We start from the raw sequence: 17,159 nt of genomic DNA, 5'->3' as shown, positions 1-17,159 counted from the left end.
TCCACAGAGTGGCGCCATTTTCTCAGACATGCGCAAAAGCATCTTGCTGCTATCTTTGTCTTATAGGTCTGTGCTTGTAGGTCTGTGCTTCTCCCGGCTGAACTAGGCTGTGTAGTTCTACGAGGGGCGTGCAGGCACAGCGAAGCTCGTCGTGGTTTGGAGAAGACAGACGCTCAAGATTTGACTTCGCAAGGAAAGACAATGCGACTTTTTTGAAAGCTTTTTTTCCTGAAAGTTGGCAGCGTTTTATTTTTATTTTTTTTAGCGACCCATCCAGTGCTGCTGTGTTTTGTGGCTTGTTTTCCTCTCGCGAGTTGGGACGTAAAAAACGAGATTGAACTAACCAGCAGACATTTTGGCATTCCCCCCCACACACACGTTTTTCATCCAGCAAACTTGTTTGACCTGGTTCGTTTTCCAAGATAGCTGCTTTTTGGGTATGATTATTATTATTATTATTAAAGCTGACGCTGAGTGAGTGTAAAAGCGTCATTCCAAATGTTCTACCGAGCGAGGTATCATTTTTGAGTGACAGCTTTTGGAAGAGGAAGAATTACAGCTAGCTTAGCTTAGATGCACGGTGGTTAGCTCCAACCACGGCGTCAAGTCCAAACTAAAGGCATAATTTGGATTTTTATTTGAGTTAGGGTGAGTGCGTTTTGGAGAGTGGGGGGGCGGGGGGGTTCGCTAGGTAGCTGTGAGCTTGACGCTGGACAGCTCCACTTGGAAGTATTTTTTGGGGGGGGAGGCACAAAGGAACAATATCAACACAGAGCTTTTTTGGATTTAGGGGCGAAAAGACAACAACAAGGGACTGACATGATGTTTCCACAATCAAGACACTCAGTAAGTCAATTTCTTTTTTACGTTTGTGGTGAACTTGCTATTTGGCTTTGTCAGCAGTGCTCAATATTGTTCTTATATAATCAAATGTTTAACCAAACATATTCCCCAAAAAGAGCTGTTGTGTGTTAAAATGCATGTGCATGTTATTTTATTCAAATGTATTTTATAGTAATTGGGAGCCCGAAATTTTGCGTTGCCATGGTAACAAAGACTCAGTCCACAGCATGCGCTCAACCATTGGCCAAGCATAAGTGGGCCTGTGCTATATTGTTGGAGTTGAAAATGAAAATTTGACATTGGGATCAATTGTTTGAAAGCAGGTGGCATGGTGTGGACCTGCTCAGCACATCTTGGATTCAAATCCCATTATGTGCTCATTTAGACATTCCAAAATTATACGTGTTATGGCCATTGCAGACTATTAGACCCTCAAATTAAAAATATTGGGGAAAAATTGCACAAAAAAAAAAAAACGACTGTAAATGCAGCGAAATCTTGGATTATTAACAACGGCAGCAGAGAACATCCCCGGCATTTATTTTGAGGGTACGATCAATGACCGATCAGCAAATTGTGACATTACAACCCATCACCAACTTTGCATAAAAGGCAAAAGATCCGCCAGTCCAATCCAAACTATGTCAACTGTACATAAAAATAAGTCATGTCAAAAGGTCAACCTTAAAGTCACCCATTTGACTATTTGAGTCACATGATTATAAATTAGAGCCAGAAATGAAACACATTTTCTAGTCAATTCAAATTTGATATTGGCCCTCAAAGCACCTGTTAGCTTCCCCGTTAGCGCCACGGCGTGCTGCCACCTTAGCTGTCACCCGGCTTGTAGATGAGCTACGTCTGTGACATTCGGATAGATAAGCGTGTCAAGATAAGTCAGCCTTTCTCACGGGCATCATTTTATTCCCTTTTTATGAGTCTCTGGCATCTACACCGACATTTGCAGGGGAAGAAATGTCCATTAGCTTTTTCTTTGTCTTTTTTTTTTTTTTTTGTCCATCCATTAGCTACCATTTTGCTTTAGCCTTTTGTGACTTTTTAATTTAAGGCATGTATCCAAAAAGGTGATGTGTCATCATGGAAGAAGTCACAAAATGCCAATCCTCTTTTTTTTTTTTTCTTCTTCTTCAATGAATTAGTTTAGTAATCCGCTCTAGTCGCAGGTTACGGGCACAGTTCATTGGATTAATAGTGGTGGCGATGGAAAAAGCCTCTTTTGATGCCTGACCCACTTGATAGCATTTGGCATATTGTTGTCTTTTTTTTTTTTTTTTTTTTGACTTGATTAATCCTAATGCAGATTCAACAAAGCTGCTTGTGGCATGCAAGTCAAGTGGAAAAAGAAAAAAAACGTTCAACCCTATTTCAACCGTGCTTTTGTTGTATTTGGGGATAGACACTCGAACCCCGCACTGCCCTTTTCTTCGCCGCCGGCCCTTTGGTCCCAGTGGGTATATTATCGATACTAGCTCGGCTAAAATCCCTATTTTGTACTCCCTGACCCGTGCGGAGGTGTGACGACTTTGTTGTCTGAGCATTTGTCTTGACTCAGGGCAAAAAACGTGCACACAAAGACCAATCTTGTGCCACACGAGTATAAAAAGATTCATGCTCACACATGCACGTGTGCACACACACAGGTCTGGTATAGTGGTGGGAGGGTCAGGGGCATTATGAATCCTACTTGAATTAACAGAGCAGCCCCCAGCCTTTCCTCTAAAACCTCTGGCTGTGTGTGTGTTGAAGGGAGTCTCAATCCCGGGGGTCCCCTGTCTCGCCCATTAAATAACCCCCACCACTCTTCCTCAAATCCTCCCCATCACATTTGTGTGCAGTGTGTGCGTGCAAAACCCGAGTTGTGTTTATTTGCGGTGAATAGAAATAGACTCTTGTTGATAATTCTTGCAAGGACGCACACACACGCAGGCACACATTCTTAGCAGCCTCAAGGGTCTTATCTTCTTTTTGTATGTTAGGGGGGGATTGAATGTGGGTTGGGGGGTGCTTGACACACACGGACCAGCAGATGTCTGGGTCATTAAGGTTAGGCCAGCTGATTAGCATGACAAACGTGCACCTCCCCACCCACTAGGGGGGTGGTGGTGGGGGGGATCAGGCTTGCTTTTGACTCGCCAAGTTGGCGACACGGGTCACAGGTGATGTTGATTTTTGTCAAGGATGGCTTGAATGGGAGGGGCGTCCCCGCCCCGGACTCAATTAGAGCTAAAACATACCCATGAATGGATTCAGAAACACTCGGAGCGCGAGTTTTGTAGACAGGCTGAGTGTTCTGGCTGGACTAATGATGTTTTCTTAACACACCCGAGGCTCATCTGACAATTTAGTGATGAAAGTAGGTTAAACCTTAGACTATCTTGGAGCAGGTCTAAATTGTGGCGCAGAAGATGTAGCAGAAAGAGAGATTTTTTTAAATAATCGTTCATTGCAGTCAAAGGAAAATGAACCGATTAGTTCTCGATGAATCGTTGCAACTCTAATATATAACAAGCGCGACGCATACATAAAAGCAGAAATTCTTGCTGTTGTCTAACAATGTAAAAGTGTGCGCTGCATCCATCTGCATGTTGATGTGTGGAAGATTGAACAAATTCTTAAAAATTGACAGCCTATGTATTCACGGAATAGAAATGCTCCTGAATTTAAAAGACTTCTTATTTGCGTTGCGCTTGTTGAGTGCATATTTGCTGCATCAGTATTCAGCAGCTTGTTGCCTGCGGGGAGCGCGGCAAGCTAGATTGGCGGCAACGGTGCGTCGCGCTAACCCTTCACCGGTGCAGAACGGTGCTCTGGGCAGGAACAAAAAGCTCTCTACAGGGGTTGCTTGATTGGCCCAGCTGGCTTCAACCCCGCCGGAGCCCCTCGTAGACCTCAAGAACACAAGGCCATATAGCATCGCGGCAGACAAGAGAATTAGTTGCTCTGTTTGTTCGTCCCCGAGTGGAACGGTGTTGCTTCATCCCCGACGATAACACCACTTTGTTTGTTTGTGTCCTTCCTCTCTTCGTGTGATCCGGAATGAAGTCGAAGCCGCGTCATGTGAGCGATGTCTTTGGTGAAGCAGCATGTGGCTCATTATCCAAAGTTATTAGTGTACAAGAATCTGCCTATCACCACTTTGCTAGAAACTTTGCGAATTAATCTTTTGCTTTCCCTCCCTTGTGGGTTGTTGCGAGTAATAACCTTGCTTTTTACAAGCAGACATCAATCATCTGCCCAAGTATACGGGGTGTAATCTTAACCCCTAGCGCCCCCCCCACTCCAACACCCCACATGTCTGGCTTTAATCTCAGACATACTCTCCAAACCGTCGGCCTGGTCGTGCCGCCCACCCCCCCCCCCTCTCGCCTCTCTCTTGACAAATTGCCCATTTCCCTTGGTTTTGCAATCTCTGCACTCTTTCTTCGTGTGTGTGTTTGTAGGTTGGGCTATTAAATGCCTCCCCACAGCCACATTGTCACTTCAGTGTGTGCGTGTGCGCATTTTTTGTCCATGCGTGTCTCCAGGGCAGCATGCCACGAGTGTCATGTTTGTGTGTGTTTTTACCGCATGCTTGGCTGGCCTTGCATGCGGGGGTCAAGATAGTTGCGCCGAGCTGGGAGCCGAGCCTTGCCAAGTCTGTGTTTGCAAGGGCACCTCACTCACAAGTGATAAAAGTAGAATAATCCTCTTTAAAGCATCTTAACGAGGTCAACTCTGTCAGGCTGCAATGGGAGGTGTGAGGGGAGGAGGGTGATGGTAGGCGGGGGGGGGGGGGGGGGATTGGGCTAAGCCTTGGCTCGGTCCGTGAGAGATAATAATCAAAATCAAATTCCTGGCCCAAACAGGATTAGGCTCTCTCTGCGCTCCAAAGCCCCTGTCCAGAGCGGCTAAAGACACAATCCTTTACCTCAGCCTAAACACACACACACACACATAAATACGCACACACTCGAAGCAGCTGCGTTGACCCAAGTTCTTGAACAAAGCTACAATATTGCTACTTCTACATCACTAGAACTATTCTTTCGATGGATTTACACTGGAGGTCCGAGTGCCCGATTGAGTGCGTTTTTGAGACGCCACTTTTATCAACTTCAGACGGAGTACCAAAGGCAGAAAGACCTTTTCACACTGCACTTGGTTTTCGAACTGCGTCCCAATGGACAGGGAGCCCAAAGTGTGAAGAAATTAAAAAAAAATTAAAATTAAATTTCCAGAAATGTGGATTCACATCATTGCCGTTTATTTAGTTGGAATACAACTGGTAAATTTCCACAAATATTATTACCGTCCACCCCCACGCTGGAGTCTTTTTTTCGAACACAATCAAGTCGTCCTTGACCAAATCGTTGCTATGCTGCTCCGCAGAACAGCCTCGAATCTCGTAAACACCACACGGCCAACTATTAGTCACTTTGCGTGGATCTTTAAAGAGTGGTAGTGAGATAACATCCAGTCATTATTAGTCAGGCTCCGAAAACACACACACACACACCAAGTGAGATGTAAACAGCCAGGCACAGTGCTCCAGGAAATACGACCCCACTACCCTCAGGCAGGATTTATATTGAGGAGGATGTTTCCCAATGTATCCTGCTGGTACTCTCCTTATGTGTGTGCGCGCTAATCTCTTTCCTTTCTCTTTGTTGACTGTTCGGTGGTGTAAAAACAAGGTCTCGCAGTAGATTTCACACGGATGAGGCAGGGTAAAGAGGCAAGAAGAAGGCCATGTGTGTGTGTGGAGGTTCAGGTGGGATGGGTAGGAAGGCGGGGCAGTCATTTCCTGAAACGACGAATCCCATTTATTCGCCGAAGACTGTCTCAATTGCCTCGCCGGCGCACAAAGCTTTTTAATGCTTTAATTACGTCTCAAAGGAGCGGGGCAGAATCGAATTAGAGGTTGTCCTACATTTAAAGTGCTGCCTGCCTGCCTGCACGTGTGTGTGTCTGTGTGTGTCCACGCGCGCTATGCAAATTGTGCATGCAAAGAAGAGTGGGCTGTATGAGTCATGGCAGGGAATATTTGTGCCTCATACAAGCTCATCACTTTGTATCGTGGATGTTGGCATCCATGTTGCTCAACAACGCTCTTTCTCGCACAAACCCAATTTGAATGCAGCCACCTTTTTGGGCACAGCAGATGGCACACGTCGCCGTATCACGTCGGTATTTCATTCACATCATGGCCGTACATCTGTTGTTGAGCACATAGACAGCTGTTTTTTTTTGTGTGTTTTTTTTCCCGTCATAACTGCAAGGTGATGTCCGCAAATACATCCTGAAATATCTCCATGCCAATCCTGATTCCCTTCAAACTCTGTTTACTCAATCTAGTGTACCTCCCAAATTTTGCGTGCAACAGGAAGGTCTACCCGGGGCTGTTGACTGCAAAACACACACACACACAAAAAAAAACGTGGTGTTTAAAATGGTTGCACACACTGTGCTACACTGGGAGGAAACAAGATCTGGGGCAGCAACTCCATCCTTGGGCTCCAGGGCCAACCTGTATGCAAATACACACATTTATACACACACACACACACGCAGCAGTTATCACAGCGTGATGTGCGAGCCCGCCTGCAGCTAAGTGCCTTGTGTTGACACATGCTCAACGTGGCACAGCACCAAATAGCCGCGATGCCGTTTGATGAGTTTGTTCCTCGCCAGCACGGTCCAGCGAGATAATAGAATAGCTTATTTGCTTTTACAGTCTCTAAGCAACAGCGTGATAGATTGTTTTTTTGTTTTGTTTTAAATGTGTGTTGTTTCTTTATATAGCGCCAGCTTCTCTTTTGCCAGCTAAATATCTGACCTTACAGTGGCTGTGTACTAGTATTTCAAATTGAATATCAGATCAGATAAGGAACTGTTTAATGCCATAGCCAGCTAAGCACTACTATTTGTGTCTCTACCGTTTGTCTAAAAGTCATTCACCGTATTTCATCGTTTGCCTCGTGCGCATTTATTCAACCTTTTCCTGTCTCGTGTTTTGCGGCCATGCTCTCGTGAATGCAGCGAGGCCTGCTTTTCTCAGCCAGCAGAGGACAAGTCATTCCTAATAACGCTGTGCCATTTTTAGTGAGAAAATGTCACCTTCTCCCACGTGAGCCATTACGCACACTAGCGAGGAATAATGAGATTTTGCCCCTAGTTGGCTTTACGCGAGCGGGTCGCCGCCGCGGTGAAAATGCGGACAGATTTACAATGACGACAAACCGCATCAGTCAAGCCTGGTGAAAGAGTGATTGTTCTCGCTTGCTATATGAGGCCGTGACAAACTGCTTTGGACACTGACGTGAAGGCTAGCCGGTGCACGTTCGTATCCAAAGTGGCGCTCGGGGAACATTTATAGTTAATACCGCTGCCCTTTATGTGATTAAGGGTGGGAGCGCACTTGCTGTTGCAGATTTGGCAGCGATTCCACTTTGCCTTGTTTACTTGTATTGTGCATTGTGGTTGTCATGAATGAGGCGACGTGCGAGTGAGGCGTGACCGCTCAAATGTGTGACTCATTTTGCATTGTTAAAGCACAAAACGTTATCTCAAATCGCATGTCCCCATTGAAATGAGTAGAAATGCCATTAATCGGTTCCAAATGGTGTTGTTTTTTAAATTCTTAGTTTAGTTTGAGACTTAACTTTATTCGGAAATGACAACAAACAGCTCTTTTCAGTTAAACTTTTAATATTTATATACTTATATATATATATATTTGGGCATTTTTTTGTCCGTTTATCATTCCATTCCATTCTGCGCTTAAATGTGTAATTGGATGTGATCCACATTGGCTCGCTATGCCGTCTGCTGCTGATCACTGGCCCGAAACCTTTCATTGAAAAAGCCCTCTATCTCGCGCTGGTGTTTTTAATGATTTTTTTTTTTTTTTTCCTCTCCTTTCGGCCCGCCACTTCCTCCTGCCTTTTCACACCATTCTTCCTCCCTTGGCAGGCTTCATCGCAGCAGCTGAAATTCACAACATCCGACTCCTGTGACAGGATCAAGGATGAGTTCCAGTTCCTCCAAGCACAATACCACAGGTGAGGGAGGCCACATAAAAACAAGCAGCTACCAATGATGTGGCCTTCATTTAATTTGTCACAGTATGGAGCTGTAATGTTGTGGCTTATTTACAAGACATTGATTGAGGTGTCAAGACCAGGTCCAGAAAGTAAGAACCCTGCTAGTTTGGTTTTAGCCATTGGTGCTTTTAGCCCTAAGTAGATTTTCTATTATAATTGCATTCAGCTCCCCGCTACCGTTTCCCTTCCTAATCTCGCCGTTCTATCGTAAGAAGTCTTCCCCCCCACAGCGGCTGTTTAGAACGCTAACTGATGTGTTTGATGGCAGTTCTGAAAGATGAACCATCTTTGTGCGGGTTGCATTCCTTCCTGGTTTCTTCTTGTTTATTTTTGTGTCTAGCGTAACAAAGACAGATGAAAGCCCGGCGTATTTTCCGTGCCAAGACGATCCGTTTTCCTTTTGTTTTATTTGAACAGCTTTGCAAAGGAGCAGTGACATCATGCATCTTTTTTTATGATTCCTTCAATTGTGAGCAGCAGCATTTAACCTCAATCAGAGAGCCCAGTTGAAAGGAAGCTGCTTTTTTTTTGTTGCCTGTTGACTTGGGGTTAAAATGGGGCAGTCACAGAAGAAGCGTTGTAGCTTTTAAAAGGCAAAATGTACAACAGGCGTTCCCCTGGGTATAGTTGCCGCCTTTGTATCTGTTGCCATCTTCCTCCTCCTCCTCCTAATTCCCCTTTTCCCTCAGTCCCATGCATAAATAGATCAGGGAATACATCAATCAAAATAAAGATGACAGCGCAAGCGATTTAGAGACGGAAGAATCGGCAATAAAACTCCATCAAAGTGTCTTTGGAGAGCAGCGGTGCATGCCCGCCGGCTGATGAGCAGCCAATCCCAGGTAGACTTGGGGGGGGGGTAGGTTGTCATGACAACACACCACAAAGCCGACAAACGTACACATGGGAAGCAGGAAGTGGATAAGATGCTTCTCAGCGAGAACAAGACAACGACGTATGGAATGCAAATCTAGCTCAGTCCTGGAACTTTTCTGACACATCTCCTCCAGACACTATCCTAGACGCAATGTGACAGCTTTAACCGCACATGAACGATCAGGCGGCTTTCATTGTTGCAGACAGCATCAATGTACGCAGAGCATCGAGCAGGTTTTAGATCTAGCTGCCATGCGTCTGTGCATATCTTTACAACATCTCCGCCTTATCCGCCCTCGCTTGGTATCACACCTTGTCACACCGGCATGTCGGCACCGGCTCCTTCAATCAAACGCACGCGAGGTGATTTCGGCCCCCCCCCCCCCCTCGTTCCTCGCTGTCGTGTTCATTTTACCATCTGGCTGACTTGTTGACGTGTCCTCCTTTTTGTCCCGTCGCCTCGCGTGTCATCAACGCTGACGTGATTACTGCCGATGCTATTTTTAGACTTGCCTGCTTTCTGGTTTGGAAAGCAGCCTTTTTTTTTTTTTTGTACGCTGGTTTGCGCTTATAATATCTGGAAGGTCAGGGTGAGGACAGTCATGATGGTTAAGATGGCCGACAAAGGAGGAGGTGCTGATGAAAACGAAGGTGACGAGGGATAAAGTGACCGCTGCTGACTCCGCTCGACTTATTTCCTCCGCAGCCTGAAGCTGGAATGTGACAAGCTGGCCAGTGAGAAGTCGGAGATGCAACGTCATTACATCATGGTGAGTGAAGCCATTTTGTATAAATTCCGGACCATTTTGCCATCTTTGATTGGCAAAGTTGTTTTTAACGAACGTATTTACATTCCCAAGTATCATAAACAGACTACTAAGTCATAAAACCAAAATAAAATACAACGACAAAAGCATATTTTGCTCTGACACGCCCCAAAGTAACAGCCAAAGCCAAAATGAAAAAGCACAACTAAACATGGCCGCACACAAACATTGTCCAACGACTGACTCCAAGTCAAAGTGTACAAATTAACGTAAATACACATTCCTCGTCCAGGGCGAGTTGAACAACAACATGCCTAAATCGATGCAATGTTTGTCCATCTTGAGCATGTTTTTTTTTGCCCGTCGCTAATAATGAGTTGATCCAACGAGCTAATCGCCCAATCCCCCCAAAAACAAGACCGCCGTTGAAACGGAGCACACGATAATCCTTTAAATGCTCGCAGCCCTTTGTTCCCTCTTGTGCGCCCCCCTCCGCCCTTTTTGTCTCCCCACATACATGTTCTCTCACACACACACACACACACACACACACACACACACACACACACACACACATACACATGCTCCACCTCGGGGCTAATCTCATTGTTGCTGGCAATGTAGCCCTGTGATGTTTTGCCTCTAATTGATCCGCTGACTGGCTTTAATCTCATCTAATCTGCGCCGCCACACTGCTCCTGCCACCATGAGACACACACACACACACACACACTCACACACACACACACACTTAGAGGCCTCCCATCTGTCTGCACACACTGAACTGTACACACTCATATTCAGTCAGACGCAAAATTGTGTAAACACGTGCTATTTGGTAAAAGGTCACTTTTTTTATTTTGCCCAAAGCCAATGCGGTGCTTTAATATCACATGTCTGCCCAAATCAAGGCGGTCTCTGTTGAACTGTTCATCTTAATTTCTTTTTGATTTCAAAAGAAATAGTAATAATAAAAAAGAAAAACTTTTGGGGTCATGCCTCGAACTAATTTTTATGACACCCAGAACTATTCTGTGGTGTGTTGTTTACAAACGTCTAGAGTAGTTGTAAAACAGAAGTTGCTTACTGACTGCCAAGCCAAATTTGCCAAAAGCTTATTTTTAGTTTAAGCAGCGTTGAAGATACTGCATCACTCCTGATCACTCATTAGTTAAAGAACCTGGTTTGCGTACGTTGTATTCAGCGGAAATGAACAAAATAATGCTTAAAGCCTCCTTTTCTATCACTTCTGTGAGCAAGCCTGGTCTTGCACACACACACACACGCACACACACACACACACAAAACCCTCTCTAATACGATATCGGGTTGCCCCCACTCCCCCGGTAGGCAGCACCTCCATTTCCCAAGCGCTGTAATTACTTTAGGGAGCTTCCACATGGGCTGGTGTGCTGCTACACTGCAAAGCACAGACAAAATGTGTGTGCGTGTGAGAGATCGTGTATGTGTGTCAGATTGAACAGAGTGTGCGTGTGTGTTTGGTGTTTTTTATGTGTGTGTGTGTGTTTGTTTTCCAGTCACAGAGCCAGTCCCTCCTGCAGACTGAGTGAGTGATTAACTGGGTTTACGCCTAGAGGGTGGCCCTCTCATTAACACTCAGCACACATAAGACACACAGGCACACACACAAACAAAACATTCTATTGTCAGTCTATTGTCGTTCCTTTTCCTGCCCACTTCCTGTTTGCCATTTGTATCCGCTCATTTACCAAATCGTTACCAGAACGTCTGTTGCGTAAATCAGAGCGCTGAAGGCCATTTTGGGATGTCGGGTTACATCTCACCGCTTCAAAAGTTTTTGCATCATGTCCTGATAAAAAAAAAAAAAAAACATAATTGTCACCTCCTCACATATACTATAGCCGTACCTCAATTTACGAGTGACCTAATTTAAGAGTTTTTCAAACTACACTGTCTAAAAAAAAATCCACATGAAAAGTCAGCCAAAAAAATCTCACAAAAATCACACAAACATAATAAAAAGGTATGTAAGTCTATGTATGTATGAATGCATGTGTTATATACCGCCCCCTGTTGGCCAATGCACGTACACCTTAAGGAGCAGCACAATTAATTTCCATTGAACTGAAGTATAAAGGAAATAATTGTTTACTTTTTAATCATAGTTTCTCTTTTATTACTAAAAAGCACAGTTTGTTCAATGATGCTAAATGGCTTGAGTAGTTTGAGTTCAACAAAAAAAGTATGGTCCTGGAATGAATTCAACTTGTACATCAAGCAACGACTGCATATCAAAATGTGTTTGATGCAATACTGTACGTCTCCTCTTATTTCCATCCAGTACTATGAGATGTCCTACGGGCTCAACATTGAGATGCACAAACAGGTGAGTCATTGCTTCTGCTACATTATATTATTGGCTAGCATAGCATGTTGCTTTTGCAAATAGAGAGATTAGCTACCACTGGGGTTTTGTTACTTTATATCCATTTTTGCCACTGCTTTTTAAATCATTTTGAGGCATATTTTCCCCCTCAAATGTTTCAAAACTGTACAAGCTTTACAGAAGTGGAATTCAAAGAAAAATCTTTAGTTGTAACAGAGAACGGAAGTCTGAGGACTTCCCTGTGCTTGCTCATATGTCAGCTGCTTGGGATGAAGCTCGGGCAGTAATTTATGCTTCGGCTGCAGGAGGGAGAAGAGCGATTATGGACACACACACACACACACACACACGAGATTGATGGCATACACTGGCAGGCAGATGAGGAGAACCATGTTGGCCTTGACTCATGGACACATGTGAACATCATCAGATCTGATATAGTTTTTATATCATACACTTTACGTGTATTTTAAAAAATACATCGGAAGAAGCAATAATTGCCTAATAAATCACAATTACAAGACCGGGCCATCTATCTCCTTTGAGACCTTCCGAGAAGACATGTGCTGCTGCATATGTGTGCTCACTTGCTCATGTGCATTCTTTTGTTCTCCCTTTTTTTGAAGGCTATGTTGTGAGTGTGTGCGTGAATATACTGTAGATATTGGTTTGTCAGTGTGTGTGTGTGATTTCTTTGTGTGAGTAGACGCGAAGAGGCAGTAGTTCCATTAGAGAGTTGAAATGGAAGGGGATGTGTGGAAACGAGCATGGGGGAGCGTTCATGTCGAGGCCCATTGTGCCCCCTCCCACTCCCCCCACCACCCCTGACTCTATTTCCCTCCTCTCGTACGTTTTCTCCTTCACTCGATCCCTCTTCATCGTCCTTCACTCAAGAAAGACTTCACTCCCGAGCCTCCTCCACGGCCGTACGGTTTCTCTCGTCCTCATTTCTCTTTCCGCTCGTCAAAGGTTGAGCTGGGAGTGACGTTACTTTTCTATTCCGTTTCATGAAGCTCTTCGAGAAAATCTGATTTGTACCGTGAAATGAAAAGCACACGCAATGGGGCCTTCAATAATTTTCTCAAATCCCTTCGTTTGTCAAAACGACCGCTTTTATCTTATGAAACGATAAAAATGGAAACATACGGGCCCAGGGTCACATGGTGTCCAAGTGGGTCGTAAGTCTGCCTCGCAGTGCTACGATTCAGGGTTTGAATCTGGGCTCAGACCAGAAAATCCTGAAATGAACGCAGCAAATTTTACAAGCGCCTCCGTGTTCTCAGACTAGCCCGTTAGCATGATAGCCCACGGCAATCTCTATAAACTGCACTAGACGTCAGTCCTAACAAGTACGGTAACGCAAATGTACTCGAACACGTGTTCCTCTTTGATCCCCCCCCCTTGTGAACAGATGCCTCCATTTTTTACAATCGTGCCTCGTTTAAATTGCCATAAAAAAATGCAGCAAAGGAGTCTCCGAGCCGAATTAATGATCCTTGAAACGACGCGTCCGTCCGGCCTTTTGACGTCCACTTTTCTTCTTTCCCGGCGCGTACCATATTCCTGCTGTCAGCGAGATGAGGCGCCGAAACAACACTTGAAGAAGTCTGCCAGAGAGAAACGAGTGGAGGAAGGGAGGGGCGGGGGAACAAAGCTCGGGAAGATGACAGGGAGCGTAGATAAAAGCGCCGGGAAAAATGGAATATTTGTTAGCTTGCGGCGAGTCCCCACTAAGACGTTCGTGTGAGCCGAGCCGAGCGCCTGATTGGAGGAGGCAGTCGTGCTCTGCATGCCTAATAAGCGCTACTCTCGCCTCATCTCGCCCCGATTACGTTTTAACACCATTAGCGCTCATTTGCATATCTCTCGCTCGGATTGGGTGATTAGCAGCCAAATGTGATAATGGAGCCGTGTGTGAGGACGATAGCAACGCTTTTGTGTGTGCGAGTTTGAGAAGGTCATACCTGCTGTTGCTCATACCAATGAGCGTGTGCTCGGAATCACAAAATGGCTGTTTTTGTGTGTCGAGGGTTTAAAGGTTAAACGTTGGGTTATCTTCGGGTTTTTTCCCTCCCCCGTGTTTTTTAGCACTTCCCTTGAAAGAAAACCAAACCAACCTTCTCTGAACTGCTTATCCTGACCGGTGTCACGAGCGTGCTCTCGCCTATCCCAGCCATAATATTATTTTTTATTTTGGAAAAGAATTGACCTAATTATTGTTTACCCTTTCCTCCACAGGCTGAGATTGTGAAGAGATTAAATGGGATCTGCGCACAAGTCCTCCCATACCTGTCTCAGGAGGTATACACGCACACGCACACACACACGACCCTCACGCCGAGACCCTTAACATCCAGGCGTGAGAAGACACAGCCTTGTTACTTCTACACCACGCTGACCCCTTCCCTTCGGCATTCTCAATTTCCTGCCCCCACCTACCATACAAGTGTGTGCGTGTAATAATAAATAGCCGTGGGCTTCAGATAAGCCATTCTTATCTATCTCACCACTAGGGGGTTGATCATCATCATTACTTCACACCATCCATTCACTGATGTCACACCAAGCTTGTGTATACGGGTGTGTCAGGGTGTGTGTGTGTTTGTAAGATTGATATTGATCTAAGCCGTCCTCCCCTCTGTTCTTTCATTGTGTCCTCCCTCCGCCCATGCACAGCACCAGCAGCAGGTCCTGGCAGCCATCGAGAGGGCCAAGCAGGTCACCCCCCCAGAGATGAACTCCATCATAAGGGTATGTTGATCCGCCGCCACGCCCCGTGGGCTTGGCCCGGCGCTTGATAATCGCTGGGAGGCGGCATGTCATTATCATTTGTATTCTTTTCATTCCAAGCGTTTATTGCTGGTTTGAGGGTACGGTGGCCACTTGGCTCCAAAACATCTTTCCTCACTATTAACCAAATGGGCTTCTCTCAAGGCTACTGGTTCTTATCGTCCCACCCTGTTTACTATCACGCATGATCCATTAGCACCTTGGCGTGGGCGGCTTTGACGTTTGTGGGCGTCTGGAGTCTAAGTGGCGTGCGCTTGTGTTCCGTGTAGCAGCAGCTCCAGGCCCACCAGCTGTCTCAGCTCCAGGGCCTGGCTCTGCCTATGACCCCCCTGCCGCTGGGCCTGAGCCAGCCCAGCCTGCCCGCCGTCACCACCTCCTCCGGCCTCTTTTCCCTCTCCTCCCTGCTGGCCTCCCAGGCTCAGCTGGCCAAGGAGGAGAAGGCCTCGCGGGACGCCGCCGACAGCCACCGCGAGGAGGACGGGGACAAGTCCGACTAGGTGGTGCCCCCTCCCCCCCGGTCTATCTGTCTATCTATTTCTCTCTCTCTCTTGAGGTTTCACCGCCGAGACCCTGACTTGCGCTCTTCTCCGCGGGAAAAAAAATTGGCCTCTGAGCTTCTCGCCAGACTGCGACTTTCTCCATATTTTCATGTCTCTTTTTTATTGAATGTTTTAATGATGAAGCTTCCTGCTCTTTATTCCTACTTCCTCTCTCCTCCTCCCCCCTCTTTTTCTCCTCCCCACGTTTATCACCACTGGCGCTGCATTCAAGACCGCTGGGAATCGAGCATTATAATAGAATTAGGCATGATAATAGGTTGATCAATCTTTTTTGAATTGATTCATCATTTCAGACCCGCCAAGCAACAGAAATGAAGCGCCCCTCCAAATTGCAGCCGATTTGAAATTTTCATTTTCATTCCACTGCTTTGAAATGTCGATTTGAATTTGATTTATTGTTCAGTCATAGTTTTCCTGTAGAACGGGTTCTGATAAAAGCCGATGTCCAATTTAGCCAATTTCTAACGTATAATCTGATGAATGTTTTAGTTGCGTTTAGGAAATGTCAACTTTTCCCAGTTTTCTTGAACACAGCAATCATAGTCAGCGCAGCAATTGTTTATCTGGCCTATCAAACTCCTAAATTTCCTTTCTTTTACAATTGCATGTTTCTGAACATCGTAACTCCACTGCTACCCAAAACAGCCGCACCTATAGAGTTGCGTAAACAGCCCTGGAGTGGAATTGGGTTGTATAATTGTCTCAATTTAGATAATATTGTCCACCCAGATGGACTTTAAAGAGTTAAGAGTGATCATGTTTGAAGTTGGTTGCTAACCAAAACAGCAGCAAGTTTTTTTAAAGTTCTTTTTTTTTTTTAAACTTTAGCTTTGTAATATCCTGATTTTTCTTTCCTGTTTTCTTAAGAGTGCTTTTTCCCGACAATTCATCTTTCAAAACCTTTTGATTCTCACACTTTTGTTTCTGAAAATGTGACTCATAATTTTTTGACTTATTTCTCTCAACAATAACCTCCCCAAAAACTTGTCACCCAGTTTCTTTTCTCAAAAGCGTACAACCAGAACTTTATTCGATTACATCTTTTCTACAAACTTAGCACTTAGCAACATCCGTGTCCCTGCTGTTGAGTGCAGCACATCATCCTCCCGTCTCTCTTTCATGCTGTGCTTATTGTCGCCATACCACACACACGTTAACGCATGATCCACAGGGAAAGCAAATTTGATCATCTTTTTTTTTATAGGGAGCTTTTTGTGATCAGTGCACTTGTTGGATTGTAGTCTATTTTAGTGGCTTCACAAGCTGCCATACAAAAAAAGCTCATAACCCATTATCCCAAATAATAATAAGAATAACCATCATATTTTTCATACATTTCTTGTGGCTCTCCTGATAGAAAAAAAACCCTGATGTATTAGTTGACATAACTGGAGGTGATGACCTCAGCGTACACTCGGGCATGCATAGAGAGCTTTATGTGTACATACAGTATAATCTGGATGGTTGTTGCTGTTTAAGGCGGGTGACCTTTGCCCCCCCCTTTTCCCCCCTCTTCTCATTTCGCAACTTTTTAGCTCATAGCGTCAAGCATTGTAAGCTTTGTAAGGTCCTTTGATTTTTTTCAATACTTATTTTGTGTATAATGTAAAACCTGAAAGTGGAAATGTTTTGTGTCCTACATCATACCTACATTTAAACAACAACAAGGGGGGGGGGAGAGCAAACTATCAAAAGTACAGCAGACATTTATGTGAAATAATATGAAATGTTGTGCAGTAAGGAAGGACTTCTGGTGCCTTACAAATAAAGTCAATCAAATCATAACTGGCGTTGCACACGCTTTTCTTTCACCTTCACTGAGTTCATCATGTATTTTTCTTTAAAAAAGCAG

General features: G+C 44.9%; 1 protein-coding gene across 3 annotated transcripts; it reads left to right on the top strand.

Annotated features, from left to right (window-relative positions):
* Window positions 1–101: 101 nt before the first annotated feature.
* Window positions 102–17,092, top strand: tle5 (TLE family member 5, transcriptional modulator). 3 transcript variants are annotated; one of them, XM_061296601.1, is made up of 8 exons: window positions 102–437; window positions 791–846; window positions 7,816–7,904; window positions 9,529–9,592; window positions 11,913–11,957; window positions 14,196–14,258; window positions 14,634–14,708; window positions 15,017–17,092. In XM_061296601.1, exons 2-8 carry the CDS (start codon window positions 820–822, stop codon window positions 15,242–15,244), a joined length of 591 nt encoding a protein of 196 aa, XP_061152585.1. In that variant the 5' UTR covers window positions 102–437; window positions 791–819; the 3' UTR covers window positions 15,245–17,092. The 3 variants fall into 3 exon arrangements, with proteins under 3 accessions (XP_061152585.1, XP_061152586.1, XP_061152584.1); XM_061296602.1 differs by having other exon boundaries at window positions 103–846; window positions 15,020–17,092; XM_061296600.1 differs by having other exon boundaries at window positions 103–846.
* The last annotated feature ends 67 nt before the right edge of the window (window positions 17,093–17,159 follow it).

The sequence above is a fragment of the Syngnathus typhle genome, linkage group LG14 (genome assembly GCF_033458585.1).
Source record: "Syngnathus typhle isolate RoL2023-S1 ecotype Sweden linkage group LG14, RoL_Styp_1.0, whole genome shotgun sequence".
NCBI classification, from domain to species: Eukaryota; Metazoa; Chordata; class Actinopteri; order Syngnathiformes; family Syngnathidae; genus Syngnathus; species Syngnathus typhle.
The sequence above is the reverse complement of the archived record's forward strand: the minus strand, read 5'-3'. Positions and strand labels throughout refer to the sequence as shown.